Here is a 24,615-nt window from a genome sequence, read left to right on the forward strand (position 1 = left end):
TCCTTCCATGCATCCACCCAGCCTTCATTTGCCCCAGGGTCTTTGATCAGCGCTGGCCCCAAACCTGATACTGGTCCTTACCCCCACTGCCCCATCAACACTAATTTTCCCACCATTATCTTTTCCTTTCTCCTCATAACTAGCTGTTTCTAGTTCATTCAGCTGTAACTCTCCCATCATCAGATTGCAACTGGGACCTCAAAGTCTGATTCCACACACATTAATCACTTCCCATCTGCTAAAACTGCAAGGCAAAGCACATGAAGGCAATTGACCAGTAGTGGTTAAATGTAGTCCAAGGCTGTGTAGAATGCCCCTTTGGAGCATTTGACAGCATATACAACATTTCCTTGGCAAAACAGTTTTTTTCTAAGTAGCTCACAGATTATGTCAAAACAATTAACAGGTCCATAAACCAAATCAGGAATGACTGATGCCAGCAGATAAAACAAGTGTCGACTAGTCTGGGAATTCTTAATTTTGAAAGCCACATAAAATTATAGTAAATACACAACACTAGTACACAAGTTTTGTATTTAGTACAAGCAGCCTTTATTACAAACTTTGTGAAGATTGAGTTCTGTATTTTAACTCCTCGTTCTAGATTTCACTATTACAAATCACATTCATGTTAAAAAGTCTGGATTGGCAGAAAATGTAGTATCCATATAAAATGAGATCAAACAACATTTCCACAGTCAATTATTACCAGAAGAGCCCTCCTGAAATAGAGACACTGCAGTCTCAATTTCCCATTGCACTTAATTACCCAACAAAATATTTCAATATCAAAAATCTGTACTGAAACAAAACCTGATAAAAAAATAAGATGGAAATAACCACTCTCTGGTGTCAATGAAGCGTTGAAGTGCAGGCCAACACACTTTTCAACATCAATTTAAAGTGTGGCTGTGTGGTCATGATGTGGTGTAATGAATATGGCAATTTCAGCCACTGCAGATAGCATGCTATATAAAAGCTGTCATGGTTGACAACATTCTGAATTCACTTTTTGCCCAACTGATGCACATCTCCTTTGGAGTGTCAATGAACAGACAGCTGGAAAAGGAATTCAGCAGCTTGTTTTAATAGAAATCTTCATGCAATGGAAATTAGATTGAACTGTAATCTATATTTCTTACAAGGTAAATTATATTAAGCAGTATATTTGAGAACAAATCAAAAAGGCTCTTAAGGTGAATTGTGTTTAAGGGATGCTGGTTAATCCAAATGACACCCTATTTAATCAAGATGGAAAGAAGTTATTATGCTAAAACAAAACTGGCTGGTTTACCTAGATTGTTATTTAACTGGGGGTGCTAATGAGGAATACTGTTTACCTCATATACAAATGCCTTCATTCTTTCAATGGTGGTCTCCTTCTGGTGCATTGCACCCTAAGGACAAACTATGCACTTGCATTTTTATGTTTAGAAAGCACCATTACTTTCTCACAAATGTTCCACAGCTCTCTCACTCCTCTAGCTTCTTGTTTTGATCTGTGATTGCTTAGAAGTGAAGTGGAAGCCAAACCAAGTCTCATTTTAAATACATGTTTATAGAACTGAATTATGGATGTGCCCCATGTACTTTCAGTGTTCTACCTATGCCAGAAAGAAAATAATTTAAATTGACAAAAAAGACTAAAATCTACAATTTTGAAGTGTAAATACAGGGAGGTTCTGCTGACTATGTGAAGCCTTATGAAATTTGCCCTCCTGAGTCCGATTGTGGTTTTCCCTTTGAAAGAGATTTATGACACCAAGTCATTATCCCTGATAGTGACATGTGATGCAGCTCAGAGAGCTGCTGCCTTGTAGCACCTGACCTTAGGTATTGTCTGTGTGCATTTTGTTAATTTTTCATGTTCATGTGGGTTTCCTCCCACATCTCAAAGACTTGCTGATCGATACATTAATTGGCCATTGTTAGTTGCCATGCTGTGTAGGTGAGTGGTAGAATCTGGGAAAGATGATAAGAACATCAGAATCAGGTTTAATATCACCACCAGTTGATGTGAAAGTTGTTAACTTAGCGACAGCAGTACAATGCAATAATGTTAATATAGAAAAATAAATAAATACGTAAATCAATTACAGTAAGTATATATGTATATTGAATAGTTAAATTTAAGCTAGTGCAAACACGGAATTAATCAAAGTGAGGTAGTGTCCAAAGGTTCAAAATCCATTTAGGAATCGGACAGCAGAGGGGAAGAAACTGTTCCTGAATCCCTGAGCTTGTGCGTTCAGGCTTCTGTATCTCCTTCTTGATAGTAACAGTGAGAATGATGGGATGATGGGGGTCCTTAATGATGGATGCTGCCTTTGTAAGGCACCGCTCCTTGAGGATGTCTTGGATACTACGGCGTCTAGTACCCAAGTTAGAGCTGACTTATTTTACAACTTCCTGTAGTTTCTTTCAGTCCTGTGCAGTAGCCCCCCTCCCCACACCAGACAGCGATGCAGCCTGTCAGAATGCTTTCCACGGTACATCTATCAAAGTTTTTGAGTGCTTTAGGTGACAAACCAAATCTCCTCAAACTCCGAATGAAATGTAGACGCTGTCTTGTCTTCTTTATAGATATGTTGGAACCAGGTTAGATCCTCAGAGATCTTGATATCCAGGAATCTGAAATTATTCACTCTCTCCATGTCTAATTCCTCTATGAGGATTGGTTCCTGCTCCCTTGTCCTACCCTTTCTGAACCCCTTAATCAGCTCTTTGGTCTTGTATCGGGAAAGTATGGAGAATAAAATGGGTTTATTGTAAAAGTTTTTGTTTGGTGTGGACTCGGTGGACTACAGGCTGTTTCTGTGCTGCTTATTTGTCTCAATAAGTGTAACAATAGGAGCACTGACTTCCCATATAAAACAAAAATGTAGATAATATAAAGGCTCTCTCCTATACACTGAATCCTCCTGTCAAAAAAACATAAATATATCCTATAATGTTCTAAAGCATTAACACATGTTAATAAAAGCATCAGCAGATTTCAAGGAATTTAAAGGAATCCATATTTATTAATAAAACAATATAAAATAATTTTCTAAAATGTACATACCTTTAATATAATAATCTTTAGTGCAACAACAGTTTGATGGGAGATGATGTGCCACTGAACCCCATATCTACCCACGGTGATGTTAGGTGGCAGACTGATCCTTACTCTGGGCTAGCAATTGTTGACCTAGGATTTGGAGGCTGGGATCAAGATGGCAGCAGAGAAGAGGAATTGGTTCATCTCCCATATTTTCAGCTGCCTTGATGTTTATAAAGAAAATGAGTGTATTGAGGAATATATCTCTACATATTCATGCTCTTTTGGAGGCACTTCTACTTTCATGGTGCCACTGAAGCTATTTGGGATAGGACTTACAGTGGTTCTAGAAAGTTTCTGAACCCTGTAGGAATTTCTCTATTTCTGCATAAGTATGACCTAAAGTGTAATCAGATCTTCATGTAATTCTTAAAACTAGGAAAAGAAAACCTAATTAATTAAATAGCACCAAAACATTATACGTTAATTTATTTATTGAGAAAAATGATCCAATATTACATGTATTTGTTGGAAAAAGTATGTGAACCTCTGAGGTAATGTCTTCTACAAAAGCTATTTGGAATTAGGTGTTGCAATCAATGAGATGAGATTGGAGGTGCCCTGCTCTATAAAAAAAGACACACAAAGTCTGGTTACCGACAGAACCTGCTCTTCTCAAGAAAGTTCTGTTTATTTGCACCATGTCTCGATCAAAACAACTTTCGGAGGACCTTAGAAGAAGAATTGTAGAGATGCATGAAGCTGGAAAAGGCCACAAAATCATTTCTAAAGACCTGAGTGTTCATCAGTCCACAGTAAGAGAAATTGTCTACAAATGGAGGAAACTCAGTACTTTTGCTACACTCTCTAGGAGTGGGCATCCTGCAAAGATCACACCAACAGCACACGTGCAATGCTAAAGGAGGTGAAAAAGAACCCAAGGGTAACAGCAAAAGACCTGGGATAATGTTCTGTGGACAGGTGAGATGCAAGTTGAACTTTTTGGCAGAAATGCGCATTGATATGTTTGGAAGGAAAAGGACGCTGCACACTAACACCAAAACCTCATCCCAACTGTGAAGCATGGTAGAAGGAGCATTATGGTTTGGAGCTGCTTTGCTGCCTCAGGGCCTGGACAGCTTGTGATCGTTGAAGAAACAATGAGTTCAAAATTGTACCAAGACATTTTACTGGAGAAAGTCAGGATAGCAGTCCATCAACTGAAAATTAATAGAAGTAGGATAATACAACAAGTCAATGATCTGAAAGACAAGAGAAAATCAAAAACAGAATGGCTTAAAAAAAGAAAATTCATGTTTTGGAATGGCCAAGTCAAAGTCCTGTCCTTAATCCTATAGAAATGTTATGGAAGGACCTGAAGCAAGCAGATCATGCAAGGAAGCCCACCAACATCCTAGAGTTAAAGCAGTTTTGTAAGGATGAATGACCTAAAATTCCTCCAAGCTGATGTGCAGGACCAATCAACTGTTAATGGAAACATTTGATTGAAGTTATTGCTGTACAAGGGGATTACACCAGTTGCTGAAAGCAGAAGTTCACATACTTTTTCCAACAAATGCATGTAATATTGGATAATTTTTCTCAATAAATAAATGAACAACTATAATGTTTTTGTGTTATTTATTTAATTGGGATCTCTTTATCTAGTTTTAGGACTTACATGAAGATCTGATCACATTTTAGGTCATGATTATGCAGGAACAGAGAAAATTCTACAGGGTTCACAAACTTTCCAGCACCACTGTATCTGCACTGAAAATCAGTGGACAATGAGCACTGTATTTTAAATTCATCAACATTCAGAAAGTCTGTGAACAGTTATTTTCCTTTTAAAAGTACTCGAATCTATTGTTCCTTTTACGATCCCAAATTTCAGCATTCTCTTGAGATTCCTCTTCCTAAATTAGCCAGATGTCACTAAAATTTACATAATCTGGAAAGAAATGTTACCTCTTCTGCTTTGGAGTGGTACCTCTCTCGAAGTGAAGTCAGTTCTACTTTCATCATCACTAGCTCTTCTTCCTTGCTAGTAAGCTCCTTCATGGTTTCATGGGTCTTTCTCTGTGACAATGTCACCTGACTGCAGAGCTCCATTAATCGATTCTCATAAATGTGTGCCTGCAGTGTAAGAAAGATCTTTCAGTCAGATTATCTTTGCATTGCAATGAGGTCTGTTTTGTCACCATTTTTCTCAATCTGACAACCAAATCTTACTTTTTTTTTTGCTGTTAATCACTGACAGTGCATAACATATCTATTTGTAAAGGTGCCTTTGTGCAACTTTCCTGACTAAATGAGCAGGAAAGTGATTTGTTCTCAGGCTACTTATACAAGACTATATTTGATTGTTAGGGAATATTTCACCGGACCTCTTAATAGGCTAGCATTTGTCTTCTGGTTAGTTACTTCTTCACAGATCTCAAGTTTTAGTACCAACTATGTAGTTCAAGTTGGGGGAAGATCGTGGATATACAATATCTGACATTTGATACTCAAAATAAATATGATAATCTCATCAGCTCATTGGAGTTTATGGCAGATGACAGTTCAAAATGAGTTTTAGAACCACAGAGTCACTCAGCACAGGAATATGACCTATAGCCCACTGAGTCATTATCCATTTACAAAAAATCTTGCGCTAATCTCATTTTGTTCTCCCTACCATATTCTAGCATACATCTATGTACTAGGGTAAATTACAGCTAACTAACCTGCCCACCAACAAGCCTTTGGAAGGTGGGAGGAAACTGGAGCACCGTAAGGAAACCCGCAGGGTCATGGGGATGTATGCAAACCCCACACAGATGGTGGCCATGGTCAGGATTGAACCTGGGTGCCGAAGCTTTGAGACAGCAGCTCTGCTAGCTGCACCACTGCACCGCCCCATAAGGATGGTGCAGAATACCTCAATTATAATGACTGAAACAGAGTGGGGCAGGAAGGAAGCCGTCTGCAAATAGCAGAGAGAATGGGTGACATCCCAGACAACTTATCCTTCCATCCTGCAAAGCACCAACTACAGCACATATGGATCCCCCATTAGACTTTGAAGCTACACTCACAACATGCTGGAGGAACTCAGCAGGTCCCAATGAAAGGTTCTGGCCCGAAACGTTGACTGATCATTTCCACGGATGCTGCCCGATCTGCTGAGTTCCTCCAGCATGTTGTGAGTGTTGCTTTAACCCCAGCATCTGCAGAGTATTTTGTGTTAGACTTCGAAGCTTTCATAGTAGCTATAGACTGGAGTGGAAATGCCATCATCAGACCTAATACACTCCCTTAGAAAACTATGAAAGAAAAGTAAGTTGCCCAGTGCGTTGGGAATCACCCAAGAACGGGTGACCAGAGATAAATCTTTCCTTTTGGTACGGAAGGGTCTGGGTTCCACTTGTTTATTCACATGTAGCCCTGCCTCAACCTTGTGCTGCTTTTGGGAATACTCCAATACTGATTACCTGCTGTGAGGAAGAGCCACTAATGTGAGTGCAGAAACTTCAATGGCACTATAGCAAGGATGGTCATCAAAAGTGACACGAGAGACAGAAATTGCCTGATAATCAGAAGGAAGGTTTGGATATAATTAGGTCTTTAGCAGCAAAATTCTAGTGGTTATGTGGGTAGACAAGGCAGAAAGACTGAAATAAAGTCATTTATTCTACAGGGTGGTTTAGACTTAACATGAAGGACTCAGAAAGTCCCAGAAAAGGAAGCACATTCAAGGAGGTCCGGTATGTAAGTCCTTGAGAGCAATACGCAGTGGGTATTTATAACAAGTCACTTAGCACCTTGAATGTCAATTAAAACAACAAATTTAAGTTCATTTCAACAAAATATGTAGAGCACTCCATATATGGACTGCGAGCAATCACTGAGTGGGAGTACGTGAAGATATCTACTCTTTCAATTAGGTTCGCACTGAAGATTAAAAAGGCAGAACTTGGAGGTAGTTTTTCAGAGTTGGGCTATGACCAATCACCGAGCGAAATTCATTAGAATAAGCAAATAAAAATAATGCAAATGTAAGCGGAGCGGCCACTCTCGAAACAGTCATTGTCATGAGTATGGTCAGTGATTAGAGTGGCTTGGTCTCATCAGGCTTGGGCTGGGAGAGGTAAAATATCTGGTGGGTTTCTCCTTTTCTTCATAATTCTTCGTTCCTCATCTGTTAGGGCCTAGTAGTTCAGTGAGAATGGCTCCAGGGACAGTGTTCTGCACTATGTGTGAGGCGTGGGAATTCTGGGAAACGTCCAGTCTCCTGGATAACCACATCTGCACCAGGTTCACCGAGCTGCAGCTCCTCAGAGAACGTATTAAGGAACTGGAGCTGCAGCTCAATGACCTTCAACTCATGTGGGAGAGTGAAGAGGTGATAGAGAGGAGTAGTCACCTCTATGCAGGAGGCAGGTAAGTGGATGTCAGGGAAAGAAAGGGAAAGGTACAGCCAGTGAAGAGTATACCTGTGGCCATTCTGCTCAATAATAAGCATATAACTTTAGATTTGTTGAGGGGGATGACCTACCAGGAGGGAGCCACAGTGACAGGGTGAAGAGAAGAGAGGTGAAGAGAATTGCAGTGGCAAAAGAAGATTCCACAGTCAGAAGACCTTGGATGGTATGTTGCCTCCCAGGTGCCAGGGTCAATTTTGTCTTGGATCAGGTCCATGGCATTCTAAAGGAGGAGGATGAACAGCCAGAAGTCTTGGTACATATTGGCACCAATGACATTGGTAGGAAAGGTGAGGAGGTCCTGAAGAGAGATTTTAGGGAGCTAGGTAGAAAGCTGAAAAACAGGACCTCCAGGGTAGTAATCTCTGGATTGCTGTCCATGCCAGAGAGGGTAAGAATAGAATGATTTGGCAGGTGAATGCATGGCTGAGGAACTGGTATAGGGGGCAGGGGTTCAGATTTATAGATCATTGGGGTCTCTTCTGGGGAAGGTATGATCTGTACGTAAGGGATGTGTTATGCCTGGACCCAAGAGGGCCCAATATCCTTGTGGGCAGATTTGCTAGAGTTGCTTGGAAGGGTTTGATTTGGCAGGGAGATGGGAACCAGAGTGATAGTGTTGACGAAGAGGCCATTGGTTTACAGAGGCAGTGTGTAGTGAGACTGCTAGCAAGGAGAGGCTGATGACAGGACAAAATTGCAGTCAACAGGATGAATTGCAATGTAAAAGGCAGACAAAATCAAAAAGGGTGAATATGGGACTGAAGGTGTTATATATGAATGCACACAAAATACAGAATAAGGTAGATGAACTTGTAGTACAGTTACAGCTTGGCATGTATGATGTTATGGGCATCAGTGAATCATGGCTGAAAGAAGATTATAGCTGGGAGCTCAATGTCCAAGTATATACATTGTATTGAAAGGATAAGCAGGTAAGCAGAAAGGGGGTGGAATGGCTCTGTGGTAAAAAATGAAGTCAAATCATTAGAAAGAGCTGACGTGGGGTCGGAACATGTTGAATCATTGTGGGTAGAGCTAAAGAACTGCAAGGGTAAAAGGACCCTCATGGGAGTTATAGACAGACCCTCAAAGAGTAGTAGGGATGTGGTCTACAAATTACAATGGAAGATAGAAAATGTATGCAAAAGTGCAATACTACAATAGTCATGAGGGATTTCAATATGCAGCTACATTGGAAAAATCAGGATCCCAAGATGGGGAATTTCTAGAGTGGCTACAAGATGGCTTTTTAGAGCAGCTTGTGGTTGAACCCACGAGGGGATCAGCTATTCTAGATTGGGTATTGTGCAATGAACTGGAATTGATTAGAGAGCTTAAGGGAAAGGAATCCTTAAGGGAAAGTAATATGATAGAATTCAGCCTGCAATTTCAGAAGGAGAAGCTAAAGTCAGATGTATCAGTATTATAGAGGGGTAAAGGAAATTACAGAGGCATGAGAGAGGAGCTGGCCAAAATTGATTAGAAAAGAACACTGTCAGGGATGATGGCAGAGCAGCAATGGCTGGCATTTCTGGAAGTAATTTGGAAGGTGCAGTATACGGTATATACATTCCAAAGGAGAAAAGGTATTCTAAAGACAAGATGATACAACTGTGACAAACATGAGAAGTTAAAGCCAACATAAAAGCCAAAAAGGAGGCATATAATAGAGCAAAGTGGGAAGTTAGAGGATTGGGAAGCTTTTAAAAACCACCAGAAGGCAACTAAAAAAAGTCATTAAGAAGAAAAAAATGGAATACAAAGGTAAGCTAGCTAATAATATTAATGAGGATAGCAAAAGTTTCTTCAGACATATAAAGTATAAAAGAGGGATAAGAGTGGATATCGAACCACTGGAAAGTGTGAGAGGTAGTAATGGAGACAAGGATATGGCAGATCATCTGAATAAGCATTTCGCATCAGTCTTCACTGTGGAAGACACTAGCAGCATGCCAGAAGTTTGAGACTGTCAGGGGGCAGAAGTTGTCATTATTAGGAAGAAGGTTCTTGGGAAACTGAAAGGACTGAAGATAGATAAATCATCTGGACCAAATGGTGTACACCCCAGGGTTCTGAAAGAGGTAGCTGTAGAGATTGTGTAGGCATTAGTAATGATCTTTCAGGAATCAATTTTGGCTAGGTTATAGAAGACTGGAATATTGCAAATGTCACTCCACCCTTCATGAAGGGAGACAGAAAGAAGGAAATTATAGGCCAATAGTCTGACCTCAGTAGCTGGGAAGATGTTGGGAGTCGATTGTTAAGGTTGTGGTTTCAGGGTACTTGGAAACACATGATAAAATAGGCCATAGTCAGCATGGCTTCCTCAAGGGGAAATCTTGCCTGACAAATCTGTTGGAATTCTTTGAAAAAGTAACAAACAGCACAGCCAAAGGAGAATCGATGGATGTTGTGTATTTGGATTTTCAGAAGGTCTTTGACAAGGTGCCACACAGGAGCTGCTTAACAAGTTAAGAGCCCATGGTATTACAGGAAAGATACTAGCATGGATAGAGGATTGGCTGATTGGCAGGAGCCAAAGATTGTGAAGCAAAGCTGCCTTTTCTGGTTGGCTGCCAGTGACTAGTGGGAGTCCACAGGGGTCTGTGTTGGAACTGCTTACTTTTACACTATATATCAATGACTTGGATGACAGAACTGATGAATTTGTGGCAAAGTTTGGGGACGATACGAAGATAGGTAGAGGAGCCGGTAGCTTTGAGGATGTATAGAGGCTACAGCAGGAGCTAGACAGATTAGAAGTGGCAGAAAGAATACAGTGCCGGGAAGTGTATGGTCATGCACTTTGGAAGAAGAAATGAAAGGGTAGACTATTGTCTAAATGGAGAGAAAATTAAAAAATCTGAAGAGCAAAAGGGACTTGGAAGTCCTTGTGCAGGATTCCCTGAACTTTTAATTTGTAGGTTGAGTTGGTAGTGAGGAAGGCAAATGTGATGTTAGCATTCATTTCAAGAGGACTAGAATATAAAAACAAGGATGAAATATAAATATGACGCTTTATAAAGGACTGGTGAGGCCTGAGGGAGTATTGTGAACAGTTTTGGGCCCTTTATCTAAGAAAGGATATGCTGACACCAGACAGGGTTCAAAGGAGCTTTACAAAAATTATTCTGGGATTGAAAGGGTTATCATATGAGGAGTGTTTGATGGCTCTGGGCCTGTACTCACTGGAATTCAGAAGAATGAGGGGTGGCCTTATTTGAACTCATCAAATGTTGAAAGGCCTGAATGGAGTGGATGTGGAGGGGACGTTTCCCATGGTGGTGGGGGGAGTCTCAGATCAGTGGACACAACCTCAGAATAGACAGGTGTCCTCCTAGGACAGAGATGAGGAGGAATTTCTTTAGCCAGAGAATGGTGAATCTGTAGAATTTGTTGCCACAGGTGGCTGTGGAGGCCGAATCATTGTCCTGTGGGGAGCTTAACTTACTTTGATTGAAAGCCACTTCACCTAGTGGCCAATTTCAAACATCCTGGGTATAGTGGCAAATGTGGAATTTCTCTCTCTTTTCCTTTGTCTCTGGGGCTCTGGCACAGAACCCTAGGGAAAAAATGCTTCACATGCACTTTTAACAAATTATCTGCTTGTTGAACGTTTATGTTTGTAGTTTGTGTAACTTAGAGGAACAAATGTTTGGTCAAATTTTTTTACTGTTTGCAAATAAATGATCAATATACTTATTCACAATCAGTGTATCTGTCTCAGTCACCAAACCCACAAACCTGATTCAATGTTACAGTCCTTGGGTATATTTAAGGCAGAGGTTGATAGATTCTTGATTAATCAGGGCATGAAGGGATATGGGGAGAATGCAGGAGATAGGGGCTGAGAAGGAAAATAGGTTAGCAATGAAGAATAGGTTAGCAATGAGAAAACTCGATGGCCCAAATGGCCTAATTTTGCTCTTATATCTTATGGCCTTATGGTCTTGTACCTGCTCACACATGACTGCATGGCCAAACACCTGAGCAATCACATCGTTAATTTTGCTGATGACATAACAGTGATGGGGCTCATCACCAACAATGACGAGACAGCCTACAGAGAGGAGATGGGAGAGCTTAAAGCCTGATGCCAGTCAAATAACCTCTTCCTTAATGTCAACAAGACAAAAGGAGATGGTTATCAACTTCAGGAGAACTTGCACCACTCATACCACCCTTTACATCGGTAGCACAGCAGTGGAAACTGCAAGCAGTTTCAAACTCCTGGGAGTGCACATCTCTCATACTCCTAGAATATATCCTGCACAGTCAAAAAAGCTCACCAACACCTCTGCCTTCTAAGGAGGCTGAAATGAGCTGGACTTTGCACATCTATACTCACATCACTCTACAGACGCACAGTAAAGAGGATCCTAACAAGCTACACCATGGCTTGGTACGGAAACTGCACTGCGGTGGACAAGGCAGCTGAACAACAGGTAGTCAAAACTGCCTAGTACATCACTGACATCGGGTCGCCTGCCATCAAAGACATATACTGCATACAGAAAGGTTCTGGCAAAGGGGCAGCAACATCATGAAGCATCCCACCCACCCTGCTCATGGACTGTTTGTCCTTCTCCCATCATGGAGGAAGCTACATAGCATCCACACCTGAACAACCAAACTGAAAAACAGTTACTTTCCCCAAGCAGTAAGGCTGAGCAACACCTCCACCCACTAATTCCACCACTACTTTGTTATTTCCCATCAGTCATCTTATGTACAGCCTCGTGTCACTTTATGGACATACAATCAATCTATACAGTATATACAAGCTATCTTATGTATTTATTTCTTTGTGTGTTTTTATTATTATTATTGTGTTCTTTTTGTATTATTTTGGGCTGCGTTGGATCTGGAGTAACAATTATATGGTTCTCTCTACACTTGTGTACAGGAAGTGACATTAAACAATCTTGAATCTTTAATTTTGAATAAGAGATATACTTTGAGTATCCAGAACCCATGTTATTTATTTACTAACCTGAAGCATCAGCACATAACCTTTATATCTAAATACACAGGAAAATCAATGGAAAACAGTTTATTACGGAAACTAATACAAGTTTAATTTGCAAAGCATTTTTAATTAAGTGTCTGCTGATTAAGCATGCTCGAAGTGTGAATACATGGAGATGAGATTACATTAATATTGGCTGCTTTTATATTAGCACCATATTTGGGTTAATCCTAAAGCAATCACTAAGTCACTTGGTCTATATAAAAAACATCACCATATTCTTATGTTTAATCAGTACTGAGGATGACCTTAGCAAAATTCATTGGGCCTGAAAAAAAAAATCATTTCTTCATGCTTTTCACCTGCTACCATCTCTAAGGACTCTCAACATAATTACATTTGTACAGTATTACAGAAATATTATAGTATGCTGTTCCTATTTCACATCTGATTTTGTTAATGAATTGGGATGTATTGTTTAAGATTCATGTTGGGTATATACTGTGAAAAAATGGACTTTAGGGTTCACCTTTCATTCCCTTGTTTAGCAACCCATTACACTGCTATTTAGGGATGATTTAATGAATAGTAAACTAAATTGAAGTTAAACTGAAAATATATACAAGTTACAATAAGAATTCTGCTGAAATAGTTCACTTGGGAATTTTTTCAAAAGTGTGTTGATAACTGCTCAAATAATGCCAACTCTGAGAAACTTCTGAGCATGTATTCTGCAAGTATGTTTATCTTGTGGTTTATAATTAGCAACTATTTTTATATGAAGCTTTCATTATATTTAAATTAACAAAAATAATCAAAGTAGATGATTTTAGTATACACAATCTTATTTTAATAGTATAGCAGACTATTGATACTATTGATAAAAACAAATAGTTACCAGAGGTGATTGATAAGTTCGTGGCCTAAGGTAGAAGGAATCAATTTTAGAAAACTTAGCACACTTATTTTTCAACATAGTCCCCTCCTACATTTACACACTTAGTCCAGTGGTCGTGAAGCGTACGGATCCTAAGGTAGAAGGAGATGAGTTATACAGCTCTTGTTACATGCATGTGCAGTTCAACTCTTCGAGTGATTATGCAGAAAGTTTGAAGTTAATAACTCATCAGTTAATAAATAACTCATCAGGGGTGATTGATAAGTTTGTGGCCTAAGGTAGATGAAGATGAGTTATTAACTTCAAACTTTCTGCATAATCACTCAAAGAGTTGTCCTGCATGTGTGTGTAACACGAGCTGTATAACTCATCTCTTTCAACCTTAGGCAAAGAACTTATCAATCACCCATCTGTGGACACTTTCTGGAGGTCCAAGATCTGTTTGCTCCACGACCGCTGAAATAAGTGTGTAAATGTAGGGGGGGACTATGTTGAAAAATAATAGGCCATGAACATATCAATCACCTCTCGTACTTGTTCTAGTTGAGTATGAAGTGTACTTTCCCTCGATCTTTTTAACAGACCTTTAAAACAGAATGCTAGCACTCAAGATCAAAATTTACATCAACAGCAACTTGGTTAAGCTATTAGGGTTTGATTGCTGGCCCTAGAATCAAACCCCAGCAAGAACTAAATGGATTCAGAAATAAGTAGATGTGAAGAATACAGGTGAGAAAAATTAATCTACTGTAATGAAATGTAAGTAGTTATTTATCTGCACTTTTATGGTAGATAAAGCCTTACCTCCTCTTCTGCTCGCCGATTCAATTCTTGCATTTTTTTCAGTTCACCTTGCAGTCTTTTTATCCTTTCCTCATAGATGGTACTTTCTTCTGCCAGCTGCATGCTCCTCTGTTGATTACATGCAATATCATTTTTCAGGTTTGCTATCTCTCGACTCTTCTCAGCTAACTGTAAAGGAAAACACAGCTAGCATTTGTATATCTGAAGGCAATGAGAGCCTAGGAATGAAGAGCAGTACTAATACACTAACCATTTTGATTAGTGGTTATGGAGCTATCTTACACACCAGTCTATTTAAGTCCACTTTGACTTTTGTTTATTAAAGCACCTTATTACTATGTAATATTTCTAATCAAAGGATTTGGTAAGTAAGGTCATTAATTTTTTTTAATATAGATATAACCAATAGCAAAAGTGTAACATGAGTCAATTTTCCTCACTCCCAATAACAACTTTATCTTTAGTTTACATACATAATCCAAATTATAAAGATAATTTTTATCTAGATGTAGAATAGATTCTACAACTATTCTCCACAGCTCTCATCTGTCAGGGACCTTCATCTTTTTGCGGAAATGGTGTGTATCTATTTGTGTTAAACAAAGTGCAATGGTGTGCCTCTAAATAACTACATTGAACAGAAATCGGCTGCTATGGTGAGATTTGAACTTGTATCTCTGGATCACTGGTCAGGTAATTTAATGGCTATGCCACTACCACATCCACTTATATTTTAAGAAAATGGTACTTAGATTTTTGTTCCAAACTATCCAAGTGATCTAGATGGTGTATACAAAATCATGCATTGCCTACTCCAAATTTGGTGACAAAATAAGACATTCAAAAAACCAACAGAGGCACTGATTCATTGAAGCTTCAGAAGAAAGGAAAGCGCGTTAGCTTTAATTAGCAAGTAACAAACCTGTTCTATGTTTTCTTTCTGGGCACCCTGACAAGTTGTTAGTTCAAGTCTCAGATCATAGATGAGTTTGTTTGCTGACATCAACTCATGTTTAGTCTTTTGTGCCTGTCCCTGGACTATGTCCAACTGTGACTGGAGCTTGGCAACTGCATCCTCATATTGAGTCACCTGTGGAATTACATTGTCAGCTTCAGAAAGTAAATCAGGTAACATATGAAACAAATATAATTTCTTTTAACATAGAGAAACAGCATGACTGTGCCTGCATTTGGTATTAAAGACATGGTAAACTTTCAGAACCATTTAACGTCTGAAGGTTTGAAAATGGATTGCATGATATCATGAATTTTGCTGCTATACAATCTAATTTCTGTGAGCAATAAAATGAGACACTTGCTTAACTTGCAATGTCAGCTATATTTTTTTCAGGTTCCATATGTAATGCATCAAATTCCCAGAAGAGGCCAAACAGATATCCATCTGCTAACTGTTTTCCTTTTCACGATTAACGAGCAATGACCACCTCTGACCATCCAAGCCCTATGCCTTCCACTATATTGTCATGCCACCTGATCACATGGCCGCTAACCCACTGATTGTTCATCAGGCCTTTGAAAAAATCATGGTTCCAAACTCCCGATCACCTTATGCCTTCATCTTACTGATCATTATTCATAACTGAAGCACAACCTGACCTACTCAATCCACTGTTCTTCTGAAACCCTCTCCCCAATCTGCCAACACCAACCACAGAATCATCTGACACTCCCACCCCATCCTGAAATTCACCATTTAACTATTGTCCTCCCAGCCCATTGATCATCTGACTCTCCACTCCCTGTGCTGCCAGCCCATCAACCATACAACCTCCAAATCACCAATCACAAGACCCCCAATTCTAATGATTATGTGATATTTCCAACTCACAAAACTAACAGTCCTCAATCCACTGACAATTCCAAGCAGTTAATCCATCAGTTCTTTGAATCCCAATCCATAAGTAACCTGACCTCAAAACTCACCAGTTACCTGACTCACAACCCATTGATCCTACATCTCCCAACTTAGTGACCAATCATTAGATACTCCAGATCTCAAATATATGTCAGTCCTGCAACCATCAGGTGCCCAGGACCCAATTTACCTGTCCCCACAATTCCCCAGCACCCAGCACTTCAATGGCACCACCCACAATGACAACCCATCCATTAGTCTCCTGGCGCCAGCCCATCAGTCACCCCAAAAACCAGTTACCCATTTTTTCGACTCAGTCATCATCAGACAGCTTCAGCTCACTGATCATCTCTCCAGTCCCCACACAACTGAACTTAGCGACAACTCATCAGATCTTCTGTGTCCGCTGTTCTGCTGCTATCTCCCTATCCACATAAATAATCAAAAAAAAACCCTCCCACTGATCACCTGACTACAGACCCATCAATTCTTCCAGACTCAATTTTTGTGTAAAACTTACAATCCTATCTGGTTCCAATTTTCGCTGGTTATGCAGAACAGTCCATGTTCCACGCCTTCCCCACTTCACTACTCTTTCTTTGCTACATTGGTGACCTCATTGGTGCTGCTTCATGCACCCACGCTGAGCTCGTCAATTTCATTAACTTTGCCTCTAACTTTCTCCCTGCCCTTAAATACACTTGGTCCATTTCTGACACCTCCATTCCCTTTCTCAATCTCTCTGTCTCCATTTCTGGACACAAACATCTTTTTTAAATCTATCAATTTCCATGGTTACCCTGACCATACCTTTTCCCACCCTATCTCCTGTAAAAATGTTATTCCCTTTTCTCAGTTCCTTCATTTCCTCCACATCTGTTCCCAGGATGTGGCTTTTCATTCAAGGACATCAGAAATGTCCTCCTTCTTCAAAGAATGGGGTTTCCCTTCCTTCACTATTGATGCTGCCCTCACCTGCATCTCCTCCATTTACCAAACATATACACTCACCCCACCTTCCCATCGCCTTAACAGGGATAGAGTTCCTTTTGTCCTTCCCTACTACCCTATGAGACTCAGCAACCAACACATCAGCCTACCCAACTTCCGCCATCTCCAAAGGGATCCTACCACCAATCATATCTTTACCTCCTCCTGCCTTTGCTTTCCACAGGGACTGCTTCCCCCGTGATTCCATTGTCCATTCGTCCCTCCGCATTAATCTTCCTACCGGCACTTAACCCTGCAAGTGGCCAAATTCAGCTGCCTATTTATCTCCTCCTTCATTTCTTTTCAGCGCCCCAAAGGGTCCTTCCAGGTGAGGCAACACTTCACTTGCAAATCTTCTGGGGTTGTCTTTAGTGTCCAGTGCTCCTGATGCAGAGCCTGATCTACATTGGTGGGACCAGTCATAAATTGGGAGAACCGCTTCATCGAGCACCTCTGCTCCATCTGCCAAAAGCGGAACTTACGATGACCAAACATTTTAATTCCAATTCCCATTCCTGTTCTGAAGTGTCGATCCATGTTCCAAGATGAGGCCACCCTTATGGTGGAGGAACAACAACTTATATTCCGTCTGGGCAGCCTTCAACCTGATGACATGGATATCGACTTCTCCTTCTGCTAAAAATATTTTCTCTCCCCCTCCCCTCTTCTTCTGTTCCCCACTCTGTCCCCTTACCTCTTCCCACCTGCCTATCACCTCCCCCTGGGTACTCTCTTCCTTCCCTTTCCTCTATGGTCCACTCTCCTCTCCATCAGATTCCTTCCTCTCCAGCCCTTTACCTTTCCCACCCACCTGGCTTCAACTCTCACCTTCTAGCTGTCCTTCCCTCCCCCAATCTTTCTAATTTGGCATCTTCCCCCATCCCATTCCAGTCCTGAAGAAAGGTCTCAGCCCAAAATGTTGACTGTTCATTCATTCCCATAGATGCTATTTGACCTTCTGAGGTCATCCAGCATTTTGTGTGTGTTGCTTTGGATTTCCAGCATCTGCAGACTTTCTCCTGTTTATGAATTCTATCTCAAAGTTTTTACCCTCCATCAAGGTTCACCATTAAAAAAGAAAAGCAAAATAAAATACTCAAGTAACAGAATACTCTAAAAACATACTTAACTAATAGAGCAGTAACAGAAATTATATACTAGATACCTGAATTTAGGCTGATCTACAACTTCATTGTTATTGTCTGAAATCTCCATATCACCATTAATTGTGTCAGCTAGTCAAAGGCATTAAAATTGATTTAAATCATTAATTATTTGTTTTGAAATTCTTTTAAAATGCAATAATTAAACTAACTCTGTTTAACTCCTGCACTGGTTGGTTATCTGGTTCACTGTGAATCTATTCTCCCTGATTCAAACTACTAGCATGAACACAATATGCTTCACAGCTCTGCTGCTAATCACAATGGTGAGACCAGCATCAGAGCAGGGAATTAGACAGCAGAAGATCTGTACCGGCTCTTTGGCCCACAATGTTGTATTGACCTTTTAACCTACTCCAAGATCAATCTAACCCTTCCCTCCCACATAGCCCTTCATTTTGCTTTCATCCATGTGTGTCTATAAGAGATCTTAAATGTCCCAAATGCATCTGCCTCTAACACCACTCCTGACAGCATATTTCGTGCACTCCATCGCTCACTGTGTAAAAATTACTTATCTCTGCCATCTCTCCTTCCTCCAATCACCTGAAAATTATCTCTTATATTAGCCATTTTTGCCCCAAAAACTATTACATTTCTGAGATTGAAGTTAATTTTTGAACAGAACAGAGGTAGCTTTTATCCACACAAAAACGTTGAGAAGTGCTCAAGGCCTACATTGTATGGCTGAAACCAACCTTCTACCTTGATGAGTACAAAATCTGCAAGACAGAAAGTATTATTAAGAAAAAGGACAGTATTGCTTATTATGAGTTGGATGATCAGCCATGATCATACTGAATGGCGGTGCAGGCTCAAAGGGCCAAATGGCCTACTCCTGCACCTATTTTCTATGTTTCTATGTTTCTATTATGAAAATTGGTTTGACCCTGTAACATCCATTGTTCTGTATTTCCCTTATGTAAGAACAAGATAAATATTAGGAATTTATTCCTTTTCCTTTCAATAATGCTACAATACATTACTGATTCAATGGTGTGGTCACACTGACCCTTACCTCTTCAGCATAATATCTGTTTTGTTTGTGAGATGATAAAACATTTTTCTGGGCATTTTGTAACTCTGATTCACAGTTTTTGTAGTTGTTACACAGAACTTGGTGCTTCTTCTGCAAGTTTGCTAAACTATTTTCAAGACTCAATATACGATCCTCTCTCTCCCTCAGCTGGAAAAGAGAAGATTATTTAATTATCTTAGCTGCAGAATTTTGTTGTTTCTTAATAACTCTTCTCATAGATACTCTCCAACAAAAGACTTACAATTATTAATCAAACTACAGATAAAGTTTTTAGACACGACAATAAAACATAGGAGCAGAATTAGAGCTATGTTGAAAAGAATAACTTCATGGATAAGTATAAAGTCACTGATACTGTGAATTTGAATATCTTATATTTTTCATTTAAATGACCAGTAAGTCTCCACTTAGGGAAAGTATGTGAACTGTTCCCAGGAAGGGGCTTTCCATTCCAGGACATCAGAGGTGTTCTCCTTCAAAGGATGGGGTTTCCCTTCCTCCACTATTGATGCTGTCTTCAGTTGCATCTATTCCATTTCCCAAACATCCACACTCACTTCACCTTCCCATCACCTTAACAGCGATAGAGTTCCTCTTGTCCTTACCTACTACCTTATGAGACTCAGCAAACAACTTATCACTGTACAGTTCCTTGCAGCTGTGCTGCCATTCAATAATAGTATGCTTCAACTTTCACTTGGTCCTTGAGTTTTAGCATATTGATGTTATTAAGTTAAAAATTAAACTTGTTCCACTCATCTAAAGAAAGGTGCGTGGAATTTTTATTAGATTATCAAATGGTTGAATTAGCTTCTACATGTGTTATGCTTTGCTTAAATTTAGAATCAGATTTAATTTAGCTTGTATGTAAGAATGATCATGTGCCCAGCAATATTAGGGGAATTTAAATTGGAATGTTCAGTGCACTAAAGAACATTTCCTGAAAAACAATTGAAAATCCTGATGAATATAATAGTCAATAGAAGTTATTTTGGTAAGGAAAGGAAATCATTAAATAAAAGCTCATTTTTAGTAAGAGGCAATCAGAACTGAATTTGTGAGAAAAAGGGGCTACACCTGAAATGTTAACTGTTTATTCTCTCCGTAGATGCTGCCTGACCTGCTGAGTTCCTCCAGCATTTTGTGTGTGTGTGTTACCCCAGAACTCAATTTGTCTTTGTAGTAATGAAAATTAAACTCTGGTTTTAATTAATATCAAATTGCTATCACTTCCAGATGTTGTTATATGTAAATCATTGTAAGTTGTAAAACTTGTGTATGAATTTTGCACTGTGATCTGTAGCCAAAAGAGAGTGCAGGAGAGGTTCACAAAGAAGTTGCTGGGACCGGTGGACTTGTGTTATAAGGAGATATTGGGTAGGCTGGACCTGTTTCCCCTGGAGCAAAGGAGGCTGAGGGGTGACCTTGAAGAGGCTTATAAAATCATGAGGGGCATCATTATGATGGATCGTCACTGTTTTTTTCCCCAAGGTAGAGGAGCTGAAAACTGGAGGGCATAGGTTTAAGATGAGAAGGGAAAGCATGAAAGGGGATCCAAGCAGCAAGTTCCATATTCCACCACTGAGGGTGGTGAGATGTGGAACTAGCTGCCTTAGGAAGTAGTATAGGCAGGTACAACTAGAGCATTTAAAATGTATCTGCGCAAGTACATTGATTATTAAAAACGTAAAAGGAGACAGGGTCGAGCAGGGGTTCCCAATCTGGTGTCTATGGACCCCTTGGCTAAAGGTAGGGGACCATGGCATAAAAAAAGTTGGGAGCCCTTGGTTTAGAGGAATATGGGCCAAATGTTGAAGAAGACACCTTGGTCAGCATGGATGAGTTGGGCCAAGGTGTCTGTTTCTGTGCTGTATAACTCTATATGACTAACTACTATGAAAAATTCTGCAACAGTTTCACTGACACAGCTGTTTGATACAGAATGGCAAAATAATATAATCTCTGATTAATAGGAATGATGAAAATAGATTTACATGGTTAGAATGTCAGTTTTTTTATGTATTATATCCCTTCCACAAAAGGAGAAATTTACCCAAACAGAGCTTCATTTCATGTAGAAAATATTTTGTTTGGTTTATCCCAATGAAAGAGTTAATTTGTTTCATTTCAGGAGTCCAACCTAAATATATTCAGATCTATTCTACAGATTAAGATAATCATTTTTTCAATTAAATAATCATTTTTTCAATTAAATATAAATCTCTCTCAAGAGAACATTCGGTTGAAGAGCAGATGTTTTCATTATTGACATTTACATCTATTTGTTTAACCTTTAGCAACCTGTTCAAACATACATCCAATATTAGTGAAGTTCAGTGCAGAACAGCAGTTATGGTAATTCTGGGCTGTTCAGTATCAAAGTAACAGATGAAATAGGTGTTATTACAATTAGTAATGCAATGACAAATGCGAATTCTGTAAAGGTCATGGAATTGGTGGAAGAGGAAGTATATCTGAAGTGTAGAGGAGATGTCACCTTATAAAAAAACTCGTGTGAATATTGTTCAGCATCAGAAACTTGCAATGTGTACTGACAAAGACTTACAGCAATTGTTTGCTGGGGTGAGCTCTCTTAAAGCATGATCCTCACGCCAGTTATTTGTGGACACTGTGCCAAAATTACAGTGAAATTCGGAACATGCAACAGAGACCTTGTCTACCTTCATTATAGTGTGGAGTCATCTGTCTGGATGGCATGCAAACAAAAACTGTTCATTATATCTCAGTACACGTGACAACAATAAACCACTTACCCATTTGTAGAGGTGTTGATGCAAGAAGCATAGTGGAGGGCTTGGGAATTATTTGAAAAGCAGAATGCCAGAAAAAATTAGGGGTACTAAATTGGACGCACCTTGGAATGGGCATGGAGGTTTCAAAGCATGATCTACACGCCAGTTACTTATAATGTGGGCAGTGTTGCAAAATTACTTTGTCAAATTGATAACTACAGCCAAAACCAATTGCGCTGTTTGTTGGCTGATACCTTTACTGGAAGCCCAGCTGTTTTTAGCAGCTAGCATCTCTTAAGTTTGGCCTACACAATTTAATTGGCCTGCTCTTTATCAAGGAGGGGTGCAGTGCAGCTGCAGCACGTCCAGTGGGTGTTCTAGATCGTATTGTAATTGTGGAGAATGTGAAGAATTGCACCACACAAGCTCAATGGATTTTGAATGCAACATCCCGTGACATCCAGCGCAATGCTCACACACACAAGATGACAGCTGGATAACAATGACAATGAATGCCAGCAGCTGTGCCCAGAAAACCTGGATGCAGACCTGCATATTTTCAATTAATTCATAAGTGGATATGGTCAGAGAATGTATTTTAAAATTTTCAATTATCCCACCAAATAAGCCACTACTCAATATACCGCACATCCCTCCATCACTCACATATATATTAACAATAGGGCTGAAGTCTCTATATGCTCGTACATTTTGTATCTCACCTCCCTCATCCCACAAGCTCTTCTGATTTACATGTTACAGATGATGCCAGCATTAACCAGCGGCTCTCATATATATGTTCAGTAGAGAAGATGAAAATAGCCTCCAGCAAGTAGTCTGAACTAAAACCTGTAACCTGCTTTAGCCATAACAGAAACTTCAAAGTTAGGTGAGGACCGTGATAGCACTGTCTTTGAAGATCAATTTTGCCACTTCAGGCTTTGGGATCCTTCCAGGCTGAGGTTGGACGTATTTGCAACATCTCAGATTTATCACTATATAGGCATGATGTAATCTAAAATTGTTTAATTTAATTTATCTGGCTGCCCTGGTGTGATTTGAACTCGCATTTCTGGGTCATGATTTAGGACGTCTGAATTACTAGAATTTTACCAGTTTGCTCCCATTCCCTTAGCACAGAAAGGCACAAAGGTAAACTTGGGATGAGAACAAGAGAGAAAGGAAAGAAAGATAAGTAGTAATTATCACAGGAACATCAAAACAGTGAAATGTGTTGTTTTGTGTCAATGATCAACACATTTCAATGATTGTGCTGGGGCAGCCGGTGAATGTCGCCATGCTTCCAGCACCAACATAGCATGCCCACCAACACGAACCGTATGTCTTTGGAAAGTGGGAGGAAATTGGAGCACCAAGAGGAAACACACGTGGGTCTTGGGAAGAATGTACAAACTCTTTACAGGCAGCAGCGGAGATCAAACTCCAATCGGCAATTGCTGGCACTGTAAAATGATTGTGCTAACTGCTATGGTAACCCTGCTGCTTTGACCAAATGTCAAAGGTTATAAAAATGTGATTTGGAACTGTTGGGGATAAAGCAAGGTTAAAGGAAAATCAACACCATTTGTGGATTGAAAACGTTCTAGTGTCAAGTGACGCCCTCATCAGCAGCAGGTGTTAGAGCTTTGCGGGTTCCTGCAGCAGCAGCTGACATGTCAAGCCAGAAGCAGCACTGCTGTTTCCAGCATCACAGTGCATTTTTCATGCATCTTGCTTTATTCTTGTAAGTGTGCTGGTTTATCGCAGCTGTTGACCCACAACAGGACGAGAAATAAGGAGCTTTTACCTCGAGGGTAGTGGCTGTGTGGATCTTTGCCCTTGACATGAGCTGTGTGATCAATATTGTAGAGCATTTAAGATTTTTCCCAGATTTTATTCTCCATTGGATTACGAAGGAACCCAGACACAGAACAGCAGGTAACTTAACGAACGCAATTCACTTACCAGTCTGCCAAACTCACTCTGTCCAAATCAATAGATTTCAATCCTGGTTCTATTTCATTTGTATTTAATAACTGTTAAAAGACTACAATTAATGGTAGTCAAATAAGTTACCTATTATTTGTTACTACTGTACACTTCTGAACCATTAAAATAGAGTTGATGCAACTTCTGATTAAACTTTTTTGTTCAGAATTATCTGTATTGAATATTTATTGTTAAATATCTACCTCTTGGTAGTATACCGTGCTTGTAAAAAGATAATGCAGACATTTCAATAGTTTCTACGTACCGCCAATACTTTTGCTGTAAGCTTTGCATTCTGATTTTCAGTTTCTCTTTCCAGCTCTCCTAGTTGATCTTTCATTTTCTGAAAGTGCCTTTGTAAGTCTTGTTTTCTGGTCTGTTCTATTTTTAATTCTTCCTGCAATTGGTTGCGTTCCTCTTCCCTCTGTTGAATCTAATTGCCAGCAAAATTTGAAGTGAGTAATTGTAGTTCACAATGAAATTCTAGGTCATTCTTAAATCCCTCCTTGATACTTAGAGGATGGAGGGAAAAATTAATTGGGAGCAAGTGAGCTTAACCACACCTTTCAGGTCCTAACCCATATAACTGCAACTGAGCATTGTAGGCACCCATGGCACTAAC

The 24,615-nt window shown here is 39.7% G+C and overlaps 1 protein-coding gene across 9 annotated transcripts in view; it reads right to left on the bottom strand.

The window, feature by feature from the left end:
* LOC140210664 (uncharacterized) overlaps nt 1–24,615 on the bottom strand; it is a 182,710-nt gene that overhangs the window by 76,081 nt on the left and 82,014 nt on the right. For 6 of the 9 annotated variants that reach the window (XM_072279821.1, XM_072279828.1, XM_072279822.1 and 3 more), the window contains exons 11-15: nt 24,259–24,426; nt 19,231–19,398; nt 15,106–15,273; nt 14,184–14,351; nt 5,012–5,179 (exon numbers count right to left, since the gene is read on the bottom strand). In XM_072279821.1, the coding sequence (XP_072135922.1) occupies nt 5,012–5,179; nt 14,184–14,351; nt 15,106–15,273; nt 19,231–19,398; nt 24,259–24,426 (840 nt within the window). Of the gene's footprint in view, nt 1–1,838; nt 1,963–2,139; nt 2,922–5,011; nt 5,180–14,183; nt 14,352–15,105; nt 15,274–19,230; nt 19,399–24,258; nt 24,427–24,615 lie in introns of those variants that run through there. The other 3 variants (XM_072279831.1, XM_072279830.1, XM_072279827.1) reach the window with 3 other exon arrangements.

The sequence above is a fragment of the Mobula birostris genome, chromosome 15 (assembly GCF_030028105.1).
Source record: "Mobula birostris isolate sMobBir1 chromosome 15, sMobBir1.hap1, whole genome shotgun sequence".
NCBI lineage: Eukaryota > Metazoa > Chordata > Chondrichthyes > Myliobatiformes > Myliobatidae > Mobula > Mobula birostris.